The sequence below is a fragment of the Kwoniella europaea genome, chromosome 1 (genome assembly GCF_036810445.1).
Source record: "Kwoniella europaea PYCC6329 chromosome 1, complete sequence".
Classification (NCBI taxonomy): domain Eukaryota; kingdom Fungi; phylum Basidiomycota; class Tremellomycetes; order Tremellales; family Cryptococcaceae; genus Kwoniella; species Kwoniella europaea.
Genome location: NC_089487.1, coordinates 13957691 through 13974298, shown reverse-complemented (window position 1 = coordinate 13974298; position 16608 = coordinate 13957691). Strand labels below are relative to the sequence as shown.

The following is a 16608-nucleotide window of genomic DNA, read 5'->3' as shown; positions in this document are numbered from 1 at the left end:
ACTCACCAACAAACAGTTAATGTTGACGCCCAAATCACGTGCCTTTCTTCATTAGGAATATTCCTAATCAACCCGTTGATCATTACAACTGAATTTGTAGTGGACTGTAACCCACCGTAATGTGGGGAGTATGTCACCTTCCCACTTCGAAATCGAATCTCGAACATGCCATCCTGACTTTTGTTGCTGTCATGACACATCTTGTTCACTCTCACCACACCAACAGATCCTTTCCCGCTCGTAGATCATTCTCCCAATGTTGGACCACGTCTCAATCTCCCATCAGAGTCAGTCCACCCGTTTCGACCACTTTCAGCTCGATATCCAATACTAATCTTGACTCCACCTACAGACGGCCTCATCCTTTGGTCTCGGTCGTTCACTCCGACGTTCGAAGCTCTAGCAAAGACAGCGGCATCCCCAGTCAACGCATTGATCAAAGAGGCATTCATCGAGGGGAAGGCTAGGAACGAGGACGAGGCATTTGAGAAAGATGGATACAGTGTCAGGTGGACAATGGAGAATGGCCTGGGATTGGTCTTTGTGGTATGTCCATCATCATCGTCTGTATGTGATTGCCAATTCTAACGAGATATTTTAGGTCGTTTTCCCCGCTCTGCTACCATTAACGTATATACCGGAACTTCTTCAACGAACCAAACAACTTTTCATTGCTCTGTTCCAGCCTTATCTTCAATCCCTTATCGATTCGCTTACGGCGGGAACTCTCGCGTTGTCGTCTGCGTCTACAACTGCACTGAGGGTTTTGGAGGAGAAAATCGACGAGGAACGATGGGCTGCTATATTTGATAGATGTTTGAAGGGTCTGGAAGGTGTGAGTCCTTTACACCCGAAGAAATGAAGATTTTTCTGACATATAGATTAATAGTCCCGAAAACCGACTCGAACTCCTGTCAACCTTCATAGACAGGCTCAGCTGAATGCTGCTTCCGATGCGTCAAGTGGGTTCAACTGCCACAAGATACATGATATGTAGCTGACTTTTTCGTAAAGCTCCAGCCTTATCGGACAACGAAAATACCCCTGTCACAGCCGAGGAAATCGCCAAAAATGTGCAAGCTCTGAAAAGCAAGATGAAGGGTGGCAGAGCTAAAGGAGGTAGGGGCGGTAGAGGTGAGGGGTGAGTAATTTGTCTTTGGGAAATTCCAAGAGATACTGATAAATTTTTTTAGCCCTTCGCCATCACCTTCACCATCCCGTAAAACTCCCAATAACAATAACGCTACCGCCAAATTGATGCGGAAATGGGGAGATTCAAAAGTCAGTGAAGATGATATGGCTGCTTTGGATTTCTCCGCTCCCGCCGATACCAATGCTCCGGTCGATACTGAAGGTCTCGTATCGAGTGATGCGTTGGGAACGAGGAACTCTTCAGGTGCTTATGAAGTTGCCGACTGGGATTATAAGCGAGGCAAAGAAAGCGACTTACCAAGTGAGGAGGATATCTTGTCCAGACGGACAGGTCAACTTGCTATTACGGCCAAGACCAATACCGAGGAGGAGAGTGCTGAGAGTAGTACATGGAGTAATATGTTTTCAAGATTGACTGGAAAGAAAACATTGACTCAGGAGGATTTGAAACCTGTTTTGGTTGAAATGGAAAGACATTTGATGAGTAAGAATGTAGCAAAGGATATATCTGAGAAGATGTGTGAGAGTGTTGGTGCGGCCTTGGTTGGAAAGAAGCTTGGGGGTTTGAACAGTGAGTGATTGAACTCAGTCCGATGGGCTCGGCACCCCGCTCACCCTTCTCTAGGTGTCAAATCCGAAGTGCAGAATGCACTTTCAGTATCATTAACACGAGTGCTTACACCTAAAACATCTACCGATATTCTCTTGGAAATTCAGCGAAAGCGTCAAGCGTCATCACTCGCTTCTCCCGACGCACCTCCAGATCCTTACGCTCTCACATTCGTCGGTGTGAACGGTGTTGGCAAATCAACCAATCTTTCCAAAGTCTGTTTCTGGTTACTTCAGAATGGCCTCAGAGTTCTGATCGCTGCGTGTGATACATTCAGAAGTGGAGCGGTGGAGCAACTACGTGTTCATGTTAGAAATCTGGGTGCGTTAGGTCAGGAGATGGGTATAGATGAAGGAGAATCGAAGAAAATCGAGTTATTCGAAAGAGGTTATGGGAAAGATGCGGCTGGTATCGCAAAGGATGCCATATCGTATGGTAGGTGGTTCCATCTACACATTTCAAGATCAACTCCAGTCGCTCATGATTATTTTAATTAGCCAAAGAAAACCGATTTGACGTCGTTCTCATCGACACTGCCGGTCGAATGCAGGATAACGAGCCGTTGATGAGGGCTCTTGCGAAACTTGTCGCTGTCAACAACCCAGACAAGATTATCTTTGTCGGAGAGGCATTAGTTGGAAACGAGGCTGTTGATCAATTGAGCAAATTTGATCGTTCACTCAAGGATTTCTCCAGTGCTGGAGGTGTGCAGAAGAAAAGAGGAATTGATGGGATCATCCTGACCAAATTTGATACTATCGTAAGTAGCCATGGATCTTTAGCGATTTTCATGAGCTAATGGGCAATACCACAGGATGATAAAGTCGGAGCGGCGCTATCAATGACCTATGTCACTGGTCAACCCATCCTTTTCGTCGGATGTGGACAGACATACACGGATTTGAGACAGTTGAAAGTGAATCACATCGTACAAGCATTGTTGTCATAATTTACATATGATATGGTATATATAATGAAATGATGTATCTTTACTAATACTACACAAAAAACGCTTAACACACATTGGACTGGAATTGCTAACAAGCTACATTGGTTTTCTCTCGCATATCCAAATCCAACATCAAAGCTTCAATCAATTCCTGCATTATCCTAACCTCTTCCAAATCCCCTTCACTAGCTCTCACAACTTCACTCCAAGCTTCTTTTACTCCTTGACTCTTCAACTTTCTCACTTCTCTGACCCTCTCATCCCTCTCATATTGGATGTTCTCCAAATCTGAGATACTAGTATTCTTGTATAGCGGAAGCGGAGTTTTCGAATTGAAACGACTAGTCGCAAAGCCAAAATCTAACGGTTCGATCAAAGAAGTATCATTTGAATCGTATTCAGCGGTAAAACTCAATTCGACATCTTTGAGCTGATCATCTGGATTATGGGATGTCCATGGTATAGAGGTAACTCGAGGAAGAGCTGGAGTTTGTAAGACTGATTGAGAAGGCGGACGAGAAGATGGTGTGGTAGGTATACGAGTAGGTCGAGAGGGACTACCGAGACCTGAATCAAAGTTCACACAAACTAGATTAGCCATTGTACAGATCAGATAGTGAAATCGACTTTTTTTTCGGGTATGCTCGTAATATTTGGGATGCGATATACTGGACTTACCTAGAAATCCTTTCTTTGGACAAATTCCTTTTACAATATTGGTTTTGGTTGTAGAGCCATTTGAGCTTGAATTCTTGACCTCGGTAAATGGATCAGGAGATTTGAAAATGTTGTCTTTACCATTCTTCACAGAAACCGAGGATGTCGAGGTCGGTTTGACGCTTACGCGTGAAGAACTAGCGACAGACGACGTGCTGGAAGTAGCAGTAGCAGTTGTGACGGTCCTCTTAGGTCCCAAAGGATTATGAAGACCAGAAGGTTGTTTTGTGTTTGCCCGTACGGGTGCTGGGATAGTGGGTTTAGTCAGACCCAAGGTCGATCTACTAGGTAATAATCGTTTGGCAGGTGTGATACTAGATTGATCTTGTATATCTGTCGGTGTGATCTTCTTGTTTGAACGTAATGGTATTGATGGTTTACGAGTGACGGTCGTTTGTCTGGCTATTCGAGCTGGACCGGGGAGTCTTGATAATGTAGAAGTCGAGGTTGAAGGAGCAGGGACAAAGACAGGTCTAATAGCTGGGTTGGAAGCCGCTCGAGGTAGTCGGGATTGTTTTACGTCCATGATGATGAGGTTGAGAAGATAGGGGAAGTTGTTAGAGGATTGAACGTAAGAATAAGTTGAGTACGGTGATGCAAACATCATGGACAGAAATAGATGATTCTGCCTGCGTTGCTTAGTACGGTCGCACAGTTAGACTAGGGTGATTATCAGCTGGAAACGTAGAACATCATCCAACGTCAGATGAGGGTAGCAGATTGGCCTGACTGCGCAATGGGGGTGAGTAGCCCATGCATGTGCTCCAAGTGAGATGAGCTCAGCATCGCATGCGGTCGATCAGGGCCCTCTGATCGATGAGACAGACACACCTTACTGGATGAGATGTGTCGATGTTCTTGGCATCGTACACGAGTAAGATGATGAATAAAAATAGAAGATGGAATCTCTTGGGTTACGAGTCACAGTACACTTTGAGTCCCGCACTTTGACTTTTCTTTTGTTTCCCCATTCTCATCCTCATCCATGTATATCATATACAATATACAATATACATATAACCATATTATACCTCTCAAGCATACGTATATCACCCTCGGTCTCCCCATCCCACTCGCTCTTATCCATAGCATCCACACAAACTGGCCGATTCCAGAACTTATCCATAGCACAGCTTTGATCCGTCCTAAACGTTTACGAGCTTCTCCATCCCTTGTTCCCACGAGTTACATACCCACCCATATCCATATCTGTTATATCTCCACTTGTCCACCTGGTTGATCCGATGTCGCTCTATCTTGCAACTTTGTGGAAGTACATATAGACCAGCAACAACCCCACAGCTTCACGAAGCACCCCTAGACGTTCCCACCTCTCACGTCCACTTCACGACCTCTGAAACGAAAACGGACACGACACCATGGGACCCTCCTCATTCCCACCTCACCTCCTATCCCACCTCTCTTCCGCTCAAACAGGTAGCGACTCGGCCACCGATGCGTTGGAAGAATGGATACTGCATCGTAGGTCAAAAGGAGATACTCTTTTCGACGTATCGGTGGGACTGGCAGAGTTAGAAGACAAGGTGAGTTCACGATACCTACTACCCAAACGTGTCCGAAACTGACTGACAATCTCGTAGACACCACCACACCTGACAGCTGCGTTCGACCGAGCGAGATATGTCACGAACGTCCCTCAACCAACTGACCTTACTCCACCCATGGGTCCATTCCCACTGGCTAGATCGGCCTCTCCCTCCACCATCTTACATCACCTCCTATCCCAACCTCCCCCTTCCATCGAACATTCACGAGAAGTCATCCTGGAGTATGTCTTAGGTCGTGAGATGAAACTTAGGGATAAGAAACCCGGCAAAGGCGGGAAGGGTACATTGGGTAGAGATGGATTTGAGGAGATTGGGAAACGTTTAGGCGAGCTTGAAGCTGGTCTACGAGGAGAGTCTACCAATGGCATGAGCCCCAAACAGAACATCGCAAACATATCATCCTCTTCCAGAGATGCTTACCCTACACCTACAACCGAAAATGATCTGACATTGGATGAGAATCAGCAAATTGGTCTAACCCTGGTTCTCTCGTTACGAATGTCACTGTCCTATTTTACCCTGCAAGAACTTGCCAACCAACTTCTTCTTCTTGCCCTGGCAGATGCTGAGAGGACTCTGGTCCAACATATCAGACGTAGAGTTGCTGGAGAAGGTAGATGGGGCGTTGGAAAAGAGCTGGAATACGTGGAAGCATTGGTGAGTCATCTCTCTTCTTGACTCATATGGAGCTAACCATTCCCACCTACAGACTCTCCCCCGAAGACCCGCTTTGAGACCAGCATTCCGATCTGCCAAAGCTCGAACTCAGCTACCGGTCAAACCACTCTATCCCATTCAACTCCCTGCACCTTCCAAGTCATCGTGCATCAAGCTTTTACAATCACTTGTGAAAGAAGTGGAAGCTGGAGGTCCTCTCGCAGGCGCTGGATACGTCTCTTCACATGTGCCATCAAGTTTCACCAGTCCAGGTCCAGCTACGTATTCTCCCTCCGCCGAGAGATCACATTTTCTGTCGAAGAAGGGCACTGCTAGTCCAACAACCAACTCGGTGTTCTTAGGAGGAAGTCCTCAAACACCTAATTCTTCGCTTCCGCCGCCTTTGCACTCACCTGCAATCAGAGCAACTCAGGCAGATACCAACATCCTTGCAAATTACACAATGGAGTTGATTTCAGAGTTCATCACGAGGGAGAAGAGGGAGCATATACTCAAGAGCAAATGGGCGAAATCGGGAAGAGAGCAGTTGGGCAAGGAAGTCGGGGAGATCGAATCTGCCTTGTGCATGGCTTCCAAAAGCAATCCTTCCAGCCTAGCCCCAACTCTCATCCCAATCTTCCTCCTTCTTCGACGTACTTTCGCTTTGCCTCGTTCCCCCCTTCCACCCACTATCACCGAACCATATCTCGACATCCTCCCAGCGCCTCCTGATCCAGATGATGTGCCCTTCCGAGAACCGACTGTCCAGACTACCACTGCTTCGCTGTATGTCAATCCTCGTTTGGATGATCCTGCCGCAGCGGTCGTCCTGGAAGAGCTTGTTGAGTTTGAAAAGGAGAATGCACAAAGTGCTGGAGGATCGCGTGAGGAAACGGTTGGATGGCTTATAGATCTGATAGATAGTGTGCAGAAGAGAGTGAGTCCTTCATTGTTCGTTCATCCGCTATTACTGATGGACTTTTCAGTTCCCGGATGGATCTTATGAGGGTGTCTTTGCTGCGATGAAAGATCAAATTGCAAGGCCAACTCAACCATCTCCCCCAGCAAACCATGCCATCTCATTCGCCAAACAACCCTCCATTCATCGTCGAGCGAAATCATCAGCTGTCACCCCATCATCTGACTTTGGCAGTCCGACGGCGCTCACTGCACCTCAAAGCATCGCTTCACGTCAGCAGCACTCGCGATCGCTCAGTATGCCCAATCGTCAAAGTACTTACGACGAGGAGACGGACAGTAGTAGCGAATCCGACTCAGACGAATCACCCGCTCAGGTTCAGATCCAACAACGACCCGCAGTGCTCACTTCAGTCAAGCAACTACCACCGTTACAGATGCTCAGCCCAATTGAGATGGATGATAAAAGGTCCAGTGCAGGTGGATCAGGAGGCGGTTGGTGGGATATAGTTTCAGCAATGGACAATGATAATCCTGCTCCCTGGCAAGAGAACCATCCCATCCCTCAAAGACAGAGAACATCGAGCGGTGCAGCAAGTCTCGATCTGCCGTTACCTCCCGGAGCGGAACCTGCCCAAATACTCGATTTCAGCGCACCAATGCTAACTGGAATGAACAACCTCGATTTAAGTCCTAGTCCCAATCCCAATCCTATCCCACAGCGCTCTCCACCCACTACGTCTCCCGGTCAACGATCCAAGACCATGGTCCAAACGTCAAGAAATGATCTAGCTTATTCTCCATTAAGGAAGAACGGACCCAACAGCGCTGCAGGTTATTTCCCTACGGAAAGACTCCCGCCCCCTCCTCCACTTCGTTATGATACTCCATCGGCCATATCTAACCGTTCGGTCAGTGCGTCTTCCACTCCTGTTCAAAGCAATCCAACCGTCTCTCCTGCAACTACAACGGCTCCCTCTCGATCGAAACTTGGAGTGATTGGCAGGTCCATGTCGCTCATGCATAAGAAAGAGAAGGAGAAAGAAAAGGAAAAAGATAAGGATAAAGATAAGGAGAATGAGAAAGATAAATCTGGAGGAGGTAAAAAATCAAAAGTACAGAATGATCCTGGTAAATGGGATAGAAGTATGGTTGCGAGCATTATGGGTGCGCCAGCGGATAGAAGATAGGATGTTTTGGTGCTTGGTGTTTAGTTTGACGTTGTAAATGATATAATGCATGTAATTTATCACCGAGTGGTGAAGCCATGTTAGTTGTGACGATCTCTTGGTGGATGCCGTCGGAAAGCACGCCGATGATGATGACGTTTGACGCCGAGATAACCTGGGCACCGAGGGCACTTCATATGCGGGACTATCCATATATAATCATCGTTGATCTCCAAACTCTGTCTCCTCAGATGCATTACAACTCCCTTCCCAAATCACCATCACTCTCAGCCATGTCCATCGGCCCGCCTTATCCATACCCCGTCACAAATCCCGACCTTATCAGGGCTCATTCCCTTATCAAACATTTCGAAGGTGGTTATTTCGCCCAAACAGTCGGTCTAGATTCAGTTTTACCCACATCACCAACCCCAACATCCGACCATGTTCCAAAATCAGCAGCATTAGAAGGAAGAGAGCAGGTCGCTTCTGGATCTGCAACAGAACTTCTCACACCGACACTCACCACCACCGAGATACAAGGCTCGGAGAAACGAACGGATGCGACTCAAATATATTATCTTCTCACACCGGAATCATATAGGGGAAGGATGCATATGAACTTGCACTCTGTAAGTCTTCATAAACCTGAGTCATGCTGACCTCTGATGATAGACCTTTCATCTCCATCATTCTGGTCGAGCTTTATACACACTCATCAAACCTCCTTCTTCTCCCTCTGAAATTCCTACAATCCATCGAGTCATCCTTGGTTCTGACGTGACACAGGGGGAAGTCACACAGCTCTTTGTCCCCGGAGGATGGTGGAAGGCCAGCGAAATCCCAGATGAAGATCTGCTCCTGCTCGATGCACCTGATGCTAAAGAAGCAAAGTTGAATGAGAGAATCGGTTGCTTGATTAGCGAAGTGGTTGTTCCCGGCTGGAATCCTGACCAACATCAATTTATCGATGAAGATAAGGTGAGTGCATGTGTGTCAGCATCGACTCATGCTGATATGGTAACTCTCATCCACAGCTCAAAACGATGTGGGGAGGGAGAGCCGGATGGGAGCAATATGTCAAATACATCAAAGCACCAGAAGGATTAGAGTATCCCGATAAGTAGATCCGAGTAGACCAGACCCATGCATATGTAATGATCTATATATATATAGTATAGTACTCTGTACAACATCCATTTTTATTTACCGTTTCATCCATCCATCGATTTGAGATTGTGGTACACCGTCCAATCGATGTAGGAGATAATCAACCTTTATTAGAAGTCGCATCAGCATCTGCGTCTACACTGTCACTTGAATATTTATCACTCACCTCTACATCCTTGGTCAGAGGGATGACCCAATCCTTGTACATGCTGACTATCGTAGCTAGATCAATCTTCCCCCTAGCAGCCATCTCCTCATCCGGGACCTCTATCACTTTACCATCCGCATCCATCTCACAGCCGTACACCCTAGCTTTATTCGCAAGCCGTATTAACAACTTGGCTTCCACAGCGGGCTTCGTGATCAGACCGGCTAAAGCTTCTGGATTGGGATTGAGAATGTGAGGTATGAAGTCGTGTGGAGCTTCGAGGAACTTGCTCTCAGATACAAACATACCTATAACAACATGATACGATCTCAGCAACATCAAATCTTCCGCGAAGAGTCATGAAAAAGCAACTCACCAAAGTGGATCCTCCGACTCAACGCTTGAAGCACTTCGACATCCCTCGTAGCAGCACTACCATAATTCCCATCATCTTCTAATACTTCTTTACCTTGGGCTAGTCGAGTGCTGGAAGTTATACCTGGAACGATATGCTGGATGTAAAATTCGAGGATCCGCGAATTGACATTGACAGATGGGTGCTTTGCAGCTGGTTGGTGAAGAAGCGAAGGTAGGGATTGGGGTTTGATTATGGGTTGAGGGAGTTTCTCAAGTGGGGTGAAAGCATGTTCGTCGGGACTGTATTGAACAGTTAGCATGTACGTAAACCTTGGTCTGAGCAAATCCGCTCTTACCTGGTATACCGCCTAGCCTTTGCTGTAAAATCCCTTAGCTTTAAATCGCATCTTATAACCAATGTGAAACCACTAACCATGAAAAGACTCAATCTCGAAAAGGAACCATTCGAGCCAGCTTCCATCGAAGTTCAGCTCATCTTTGAAAGCACCAGGTTGATAGATCTTCTTGTTGTAAGCGAATTGAGCTCTTTCAATGAGCACTATATGGGTTGGTAGGGAGTCAGCTACCTAACGTACAAGGCGAGATGATAGCGACTTACAGAATATGATGGTGTCCTCGAGTCGAATGAGCTGGTTCCTTATATGATCAAGGGACAGGAGCTCTGTTACTTCTGCTCCCGAGGTGAAGTTCATGCTGGGTTGGATCTGTGGTAGGACGAGGACGAGGATGTGGATGTGGATGAGGAGATAGATAGCGGAGGGGGATATATCAGATAATCAGATGGATTCATGTGCGCTATGTGGGTAACTCAATCAAGATACACCATACATACATGCACCATATCCCATCAATACTCACACTGATATCCACCGTATTCTCCTCTTCAACATCCATCTCATTTCCTCGCTCTGCCCTTCTTCATCTGATCTACCATAGAGTATCCTGCAACCACGCTAGCGTCATCAGCTACCATGGCCCCTCGTGAGTATCATTCCATCGCTCAGCTCTATAGCTAATGTAATTGCAATTCCCCACCACAGATCCATCAGTTTCCCCGTCGTTCAGTTCCATTTCTCCCAAACCACCAGCACCAGATCCCAACATCAATCCATTCTCACCGCTGTCCCCGGATCTCCCAGAGAATACCTTGAACTCATCAAATGGAGACGACCAAGTAACCAGGCTTCTCGGCATAGAACTCTCATCGCCCCACAAAGACCTCATCATCTACACCCGTCGAGACCTGCTGCGTATAGGCAAATCATCTCGTCAGCATGGCCCACCTCCAGGAATGAACAGCCTTGATACATGGTTTGGGTGAGTTCGATCAATAGCCAACGAAGCTGACCCTATCAGCGCCGCTCCCAAGGCGAATGTACAACATGTAGACGATCCGGCAATAGCATCTATTGGACCCCCATCCAGTACAAGCAGACGAGGAGGATTCGGGGAAGGATTTGGATATGGAGGAGGAATAGGTGGTGGGAGGGGTCTGAGCGTAAGAGGAGGAAGGAATATAGGGTGAGTCTCATTCAAAGAATCAAAGGAAGACCTGTACTGATACTCATGATGTAGACTCCGGCGACAACCCGAAACGTCGCTCGATGCGAATGGTCTTCCCATTGATAACAGGTCGTATGGCGGTCAGATGGGTAGATTCTCTGTTAGAAATCCTGGAACCATGCGGCTTGGTGGTGATGAGGTGAGTGCTGATTTTGAAAAAGTAGGATAGTCACTGACGTGTAACAGATCAAGAGGGATAAGCGAAGAGAAGACGAATGGCGAAGGTCTGATCGAGATAATGGTCGTGGTGGTCAACGAGATTTACGAGATAGAGATACTAGACGACCAAACAACTACGCTCGAGAAGAAGATACATCCGAACCAGCATGGATGGACGACGCTGCTCCTGTTGATCCAGCGATAGTAGATAATACGGACCCTCTTGTCCAATTCATCCCTGGCGAAGATATGATTGCCGCACATAAGCGTGCTATGAAGGCTAGAGACGTAGGGAGAGATTGGAGGGGAGATGGTAATCTTCCAGCTTTCTTCGGCGGTGATCCAGCAATCGCTTCATCTTCAGCTCCAGCCCCACCGCCTGGTCTGGTTAAACCCAAATCTTTCAATGCTGCCGATTATCTCAAACAAGCTGAAGATCTTTCGGATGAAGAGATTGTTCCGCAACCTGTTCAACCTGCACCACCTGCGTCCGCTTTCTCCAGTCGATTCCAGAAATTCTTCAGTCCAGCTCAGGAGGCAGCACCGGTGATGGAAGCCAGACCAGTGGAAGAGGTGAAAGACGACCGTACCGCCAAATTGATGGGTCTACTAAGCTCAAAAGTAAGTTAGTTTTCCGATGAAAAGGATAATTCCGCTGACTTGCGACGTAGACGAGTCCTCCCCCTGAACAAGTGTATACCCCATCTCCAAGTGAACAACTTCGTCATCTCTCCTCCCCACCTCCCTCATCTGACGGTCAATCTGCTCAATTTTCACCAAATTACTACGGTCCCTCCGGTGGACCACCTCCTCCACCTTCTCACGCAAATGCTCTCCTACAACAACTATACGGAAACGCGCAGGAACGTCAACCCCCACCTCCTGATCCTCTTCAGCTCTTGAATCAAGCCCAGCGCCAAGGCAGTAGTCACCCACGACCACCTCATATGTCACTCCCTCCTCAATTCGCTCGTCTACCTCCCAACATGAACATGTTCCCTCAGCAGGAAGAAAATGATATGAATCAGGGATATCCTCCTCATTTCGGTCGACAGCCTAATGTGCCTCATGGTCCTCTTCCTCCAGGATTCATGCCACCTCCTCCGCCTCAATTCTTCCAACAGGGAGCAATACCACGACCACCTGGGTATCCAATGCCCAACTTCCCCCCTCAGCACCCTCAACATCTACAACATCCTCAACAACCAGTACCTCCTCGACCTTACCCACATCCACCACTTGGATCTGCACAGCAGGACATGCTCGCTACACTTTTTGCCGGTCTGGGACCGAGATAAAGACGAATCACATTGTACATATATATATATATATATATTATACATATCGTCGATGACATGTACATACACACCATGATGCATCATCCCTGACCCATGTATCTAGACTTACTCCAATTTTGCCAAAGATCTGCCCAAAGTTCTCTCTCACCTTCACCTCCTGAACCTTCACCTAGACCGAACGGTGTGCCCAACCCTTCACCTTCTCTACCTCGTGCATGAGCTCGTCCACCAGCTGTAGCAAGATTGCACAAGGCATAAAGCCCAGGTTCTAAATCACGACGTACCGAAGGGGTATATCCGACATGCAGGTCGGCAGCTGCGCGAACATAGGCGACGAGAATTGCGGGGATATGTTTAGCCAGAGGACTGGTTTCGTGAGTTTTCAGTCGCATTTGTGTCAATGCAACGAGAAGTCTAGAAAGATGTTGAGACTCATCACTGGTGGGAGAGGGAAGCTTGCGAGACCTCTGTAGAGTTTTGAACATGATGGACAGGATATCCACAATTTCCGGAAGGTTGGCGAGGATCAGGTCTGGTCGACGACGACTGAGTGCGATGAGGACATTGATATTTGAGTTTAGGCTTTGATGGTCGAGTAACCGAGTGATGATGGGGAAAAGCCGAACGACGTCGTTGTGATGCAATGCAAAGGCCTGGAGTGAGAGTGACAGTGAGCATAATTCAGATGGGGCTGAACTTACTTTGTCTTCGGTGATCCTTTCGAAAAATTTGATAATGTCGTCATTTGCACTCGAGGAAAGAGACGCATCGATAGCTGCACGTAGAGCTGCAGGGTCTAGCATGGGTCAGTGTGGTTCATAAGCAAGCTTTACTCACCGGAGCATCGCATGCATAGTGCCGCGAGTATTCGAAGGCATGCCGAGGACCGGTCAAAGGTCACACAACAGGAAATGGCTTCGGTGAACCTGCCCTCGAAAATGGACTGTAATGTTGTATCGAGGTTGGCGGAGTGGTCTGGAAGTGCTCTATAAACAATCATTGCTGCCGCGATGATATGCTGCATGTCGGTCGTTTCGGAGGCAAAGGTTTCCAATACACAGCGAGCAAGACGAGGTTCAGGATCGCTCAAAAAGGCACTACACAATCGAGGTCCAAGGCGATGCGTTTGATGTGATGCCACTTCATCCACTGGTCAGCGGGAACATCACAAATATGGCTTACCTTCAGTACCCAACCACCGGCCGGCGGTACACAAGACGTTTCTGGTATCAATCGCATCAAGGTTATCGACAGCAGGAACAGGCTGAGTTTTGACACTGCTGTAAAGGTTGAGCAATTTCGGGAGGATGCTAGAGAAACTGACTGGTAAGCTCAGCTATGTACCCATGCACTCACCCCTGGACCTCTTTACGCATAACTACAGAGAAGAACTTTGCGACAAGACCTGGTTTGCCCAATTCGATCAAGCTGGAAATGATTGTCGACAGAGCCGCTTCATTTTGATCAAGCGATTGGATCATGAGACTAGAAGGTTAGCTCCATCACGACATCCGGAACTCACTTGATCAGTTTAGCGAACAAAGATATAGCTGCTTCATTCCCATCCGCAGCCACCTCGACGGCCCGACGAAGAACCTTGATATTTCGGAGCTGACGAACAATCAGCAAAGCTTGCAACAATGGACAGACTCACTATTGATCCTACAGAGTCTCCTTCGGTCACTATGCGACTCAGCCATGGAGCTGCAAGAGCAATGTCTTCAGTAGACTCGATAACATGAGCTTTAGTCTTGCGATTGAGGTAGGTTGGAGGACAATTGGTGAGTATGTGATAGTCCAGGGATGAGGTAGTCATGCAGGTTTGTAAAGCGTCTAGACGTAAGCAAATATCCGTAGCGGTCCGAAACTCACCTCTGACATTGGGCAGTTCCCAAAAGACTCCAGAAGTGAAAAGTAACGAGTCTTTAGTTACTCGCTGGGCGATAAGCGTGGCCAATCTATTCAGCTGGCTCGGACTTGCAGAACAACTTGAACGGTCAGCGATGTTCGCAATAGATCAAACTCACTCAAGAAGGACGATGCCTTGATCGATGACTATTTGCCAAACGGCAGAGGAAGCTTCTGGCAGTATATCGAGGAGTGCATCAATCGTCTCCGAGGGGAATGATTGATCGAATGCAGCGCGGTGGAGGATTAACCGGATCTGAAAGTCAGCTGAAGTACTGTAAACTAGAAACTTACACTTTCAATAGACAGCTCTGGAATGGCTGAACGATGTAGACCCGGCACAGTGATAGCAGAAATGACCAATGTCAGGCTTTCCACATTGCGTGCGACTCTCACACGCCCGGATTCGGTGACCGCAGCGCTGAAAGAAGTATCGGTGTCATTGCGTATAGGCCAATCTTCGATGAGCGCCGAAAGTTCTTTGACAGACTGAAGCGAAGATCCAATGGTGTGACTAGTTCCTGAAGAAAGAAGACAATAGGAGATAAGACGAGTGTGAATGCCGATGAGAGCTGCGCTGCGAGCAGAAGGCGACGAAGACCTCTTCCTCTTCTTTCCGACTGGCTGCGGTTGAAGGTGAGGAGTGATACGGTCCACTAAAGATTGCAGAATTTGATCCCAAATATTGCTTCGTCCTTTCCCACCAAGAGTCGAGCGTAATGATTGATCGATTTCCTGACGAATACTTTCACTTGTGAGAGGTCCACCAAGCGTCAGGTGATACAGCGAAATGATGATCTCCTCAGGCAAATCAGGAGTGAAAAGTCCGTCGAGCGCGTCGAGGATCAATTCAAAGAAAGTCGGAAGTGAATGAGTGAGGTGGAAGAATCGCAACAGAGACGAGATTAAGGATTTGGCGATCGTATGATGAGCAACAGGGGACTAAGATATCAGCTAGCAATTCTCCACCAAGTTCACTCACAGCTAGACACCAGCGGACTACATCCGGACCTAAGTTCGCCTGGTCGTGATCGAGACGCTCAAGACTGACCAAAGTGCCAAGGAGAGTCCCCACAATAGAAGGATCACCAGAATTGAGCGCTTGCTCTGTTGCCCGCGTCTCGGAATCAAGCAATCGACTCCAAGAAGGTTCTCTCTCCATATATCCACCCCACAGTTCGATGGTCTTCCAGAGCGCAGATCGGGTCTGCCAAACGGTAATGTCACCACCACCTAATCTGTCCAAGGTACGTTCTAAAGCGAGTCGGACCGCCTCACGTTCCTTTCCAGCGACGAAGACATCATGTGCGACTTTGCTACTGGACGCTTGGGTAAAGATGGAGTATCGATTGTGGTGGTACTTCTGGACAAGAGCTTCAAAAAGAGCAGGTGTAGCTAAATGCGAGCCAGGAGAAGGTAGTTGAGATAGCAGCGGCTGTAGAGGATCACCAGCTTGAAGTACAGATTCCTGAAAGAGAATAGCTGACATGGTGTGAGCGAGAACGTCGAGCAGTGAGGGATGTGTGAGAATGGTGTTGCAGAACGAGGGGAAGGAAGTCGCCACGGTAGCTGCGAGCTGCAATTATCAGTGATGTTCTCGAAGTGACTCGCTCACCTTTTTTCCGTTGAGTGATGAAGACAGCGACTCCTCGACTCGGGAACACACAAGCTTGACCAAAGAGAGCACATGTATTGTGAGTGGTACGAGCGAGAGGGGTTGAAGCATAGCAGTCCAGACATCGGCCCAAGCTTCGGCCTTGTGCGACACTTGCTGAGAAGGGAAAAGAAGGGTGAGAGATTGAATCGCTAGATCAAGCACGCTGGCTAAATCTTGAGACTGGGGCAGGGATTTGAATAGTGAGGGGATGATTGTGAGAGGCGCTTGAGCAGGGGAATCGCAACGAGGGGAAACCTCGAGCAGTAGTCGATGATACTTTGCATCCGCAAGAGGTGAGAAGCTGAAAAGGTCAGTGGCCTCTCATGCAGATTAGACTCACCCTTTGTGATTCCTGGTCCATGTCTCGATCACCCAATCTCTAAGGACATCAGCCTTGCGCGGAACGTGAAACGAGTCTCGCTGCCATGCTTCGAGAGCGATGTTGATCTTCAGAGGTAGACCTGCTTGCGGCGGATCAGAGGCAGCCTTGAGCGTCTTGATCAGCCCAGAGGCGGAGCTGAAATATGTTGGTAGCATGGGTGACTGGGTCTATGGGATGGTGGATAATATACCAAGCTAAGAGTCGA

General features: G+C 47.8%; 7 protein-coding genes across 7 annotated transcripts; 4 read left to right on the top strand and 3 right to left on the bottom strand.

Annotated features, from left to right (window-relative positions):
- Positions 1 to 256: 256 nt before the first annotated feature.
- Positions 257 to 2711, top strand: V865_005333 (uncharacterized protein; the record flags this gene model as incomplete). Its single annotated transcript, XM_066229106.1, has 9 exons — positions 257 to 287; positions 353 to 546; positions 602 to 835; positions 890 to 962; positions 1015 to 1141; positions 1194 to 1723; positions 1778 to 2197; positions 2260 to 2522; positions 2577 to 2711. The coding sequence occupies 9 exons, from the start codon at positions 257 to 259 to the stop codon at positions 2709 to 2711; spliced, it is 2007 nt and encodes a 668-aa protein (XP_066085203.1).
- Positions 2712 to 2799: 88 nt separating this feature from the next.
- Positions 2800 to 3954, bottom strand: V865_005332 (uncharacterized protein; the record flags this gene model as incomplete). The annotated part of the gene is made up of 2 exons (XM_066229105.1): positions 2800 to 3278; positions 3390 to 3954. 2 exons carry the CDS (start codon positions 3952 to 3954, stop codon positions 2800 to 2802), a joined length of 1044 nt encoding a protein of 347 aa, XP_066085202.1.
- Positions 3955 to 4807: 853 nt separating this feature from the next.
- Positions 4808 to 7761, top strand: V865_005331 (uncharacterized protein; the record flags this gene model as incomplete). Its single annotated transcript, XM_066229104.1, has 4 exons — positions 4808 to 4972; positions 5030 to 5653; positions 5706 to 6590; positions 6640 to 7761. 4 exons carry the CDS (start codon positions 4808 to 4810, stop codon positions 7759 to 7761), a joined length of 2796 nt encoding a protein of 931 aa, XP_066085201.1.
- A 272-nt stretch (positions 7762 to 8033) lies between these two features.
- Positions 8034 to 8867, top strand: V865_005330 (uncharacterized protein; the record flags this gene model as incomplete). The annotated part of the gene is made up of 3 exons (XM_066229103.1): positions 8034 to 8372; positions 8416 to 8721; positions 8778 to 8867. The coding sequence occupies 3 exons, from the start codon at positions 8034 to 8036 to the stop codon at positions 8865 to 8867; spliced, it is 735 nt and encodes a 244-aa protein (XP_066085200.1).
- Positions 8868 to 8946: 79 nt separating this feature from the next.
- V865_005329 (chorismate mutase) lies at positions 8947 to 10128 on the bottom strand (the record flags this gene model as incomplete). Its single annotated transcript, XM_066229102.1, has 6 exons — positions 8947 to 9015; positions 9077 to 9366; positions 9435 to 9715; positions 9772 to 9793; positions 9849 to 9974; positions 10035 to 10128. The coding sequence occupies 6 exons, from the start codon at positions 10126 to 10128 to the stop codon at positions 8947 to 8949; spliced, it is 882 nt and encodes a 293-aa protein (XP_066085199.1).
- Positions 10129 to 10407: 279 nt separating this feature from the next.
- On the top strand, positions 10408 to 12456 carry V865_005328 (uncharacterized protein; the record flags this gene model as incomplete). The annotated part of the gene is made up of 6 exons (XM_066229101.1): positions 10408 to 10417; positions 10477 to 10747; positions 10793 to 10957; positions 11012 to 11138; positions 11186 to 11779; positions 11830 to 12456. 6 exons carry the CDS (start codon positions 10408 to 10410, stop codon positions 12454 to 12456), a joined length of 1794 nt encoding a protein of 597 aa, XP_066085198.1.
- An 80-nt stretch (positions 12457 to 12536) lies between these two features.
- Positions 12537 to 16558, bottom strand: V865_005327 (uncharacterized protein; the record flags this gene model as incomplete). Its single annotated transcript, XM_066229100.1, has 11 exons — positions 12537 to 13109; positions 13158 to 13252; positions 13639 to 13766; positions 13813 to 13884; positions 13979 to 14067; positions 14111 to 14139; positions 14329 to 14422; positions 14659 to 15306; positions 15416 to 15832; positions 15980 to 16184; positions 16362 to 16558. The coding sequence occupies 11 exons, from the start codon at positions 16556 to 16558 to the stop codon at positions 12537 to 12539; spliced, it is 2547 nt and encodes an 848-aa protein (XP_066085197.1).
- Between the last annotated feature and the right edge of the window lie 50 nt (positions 16559 to 16608).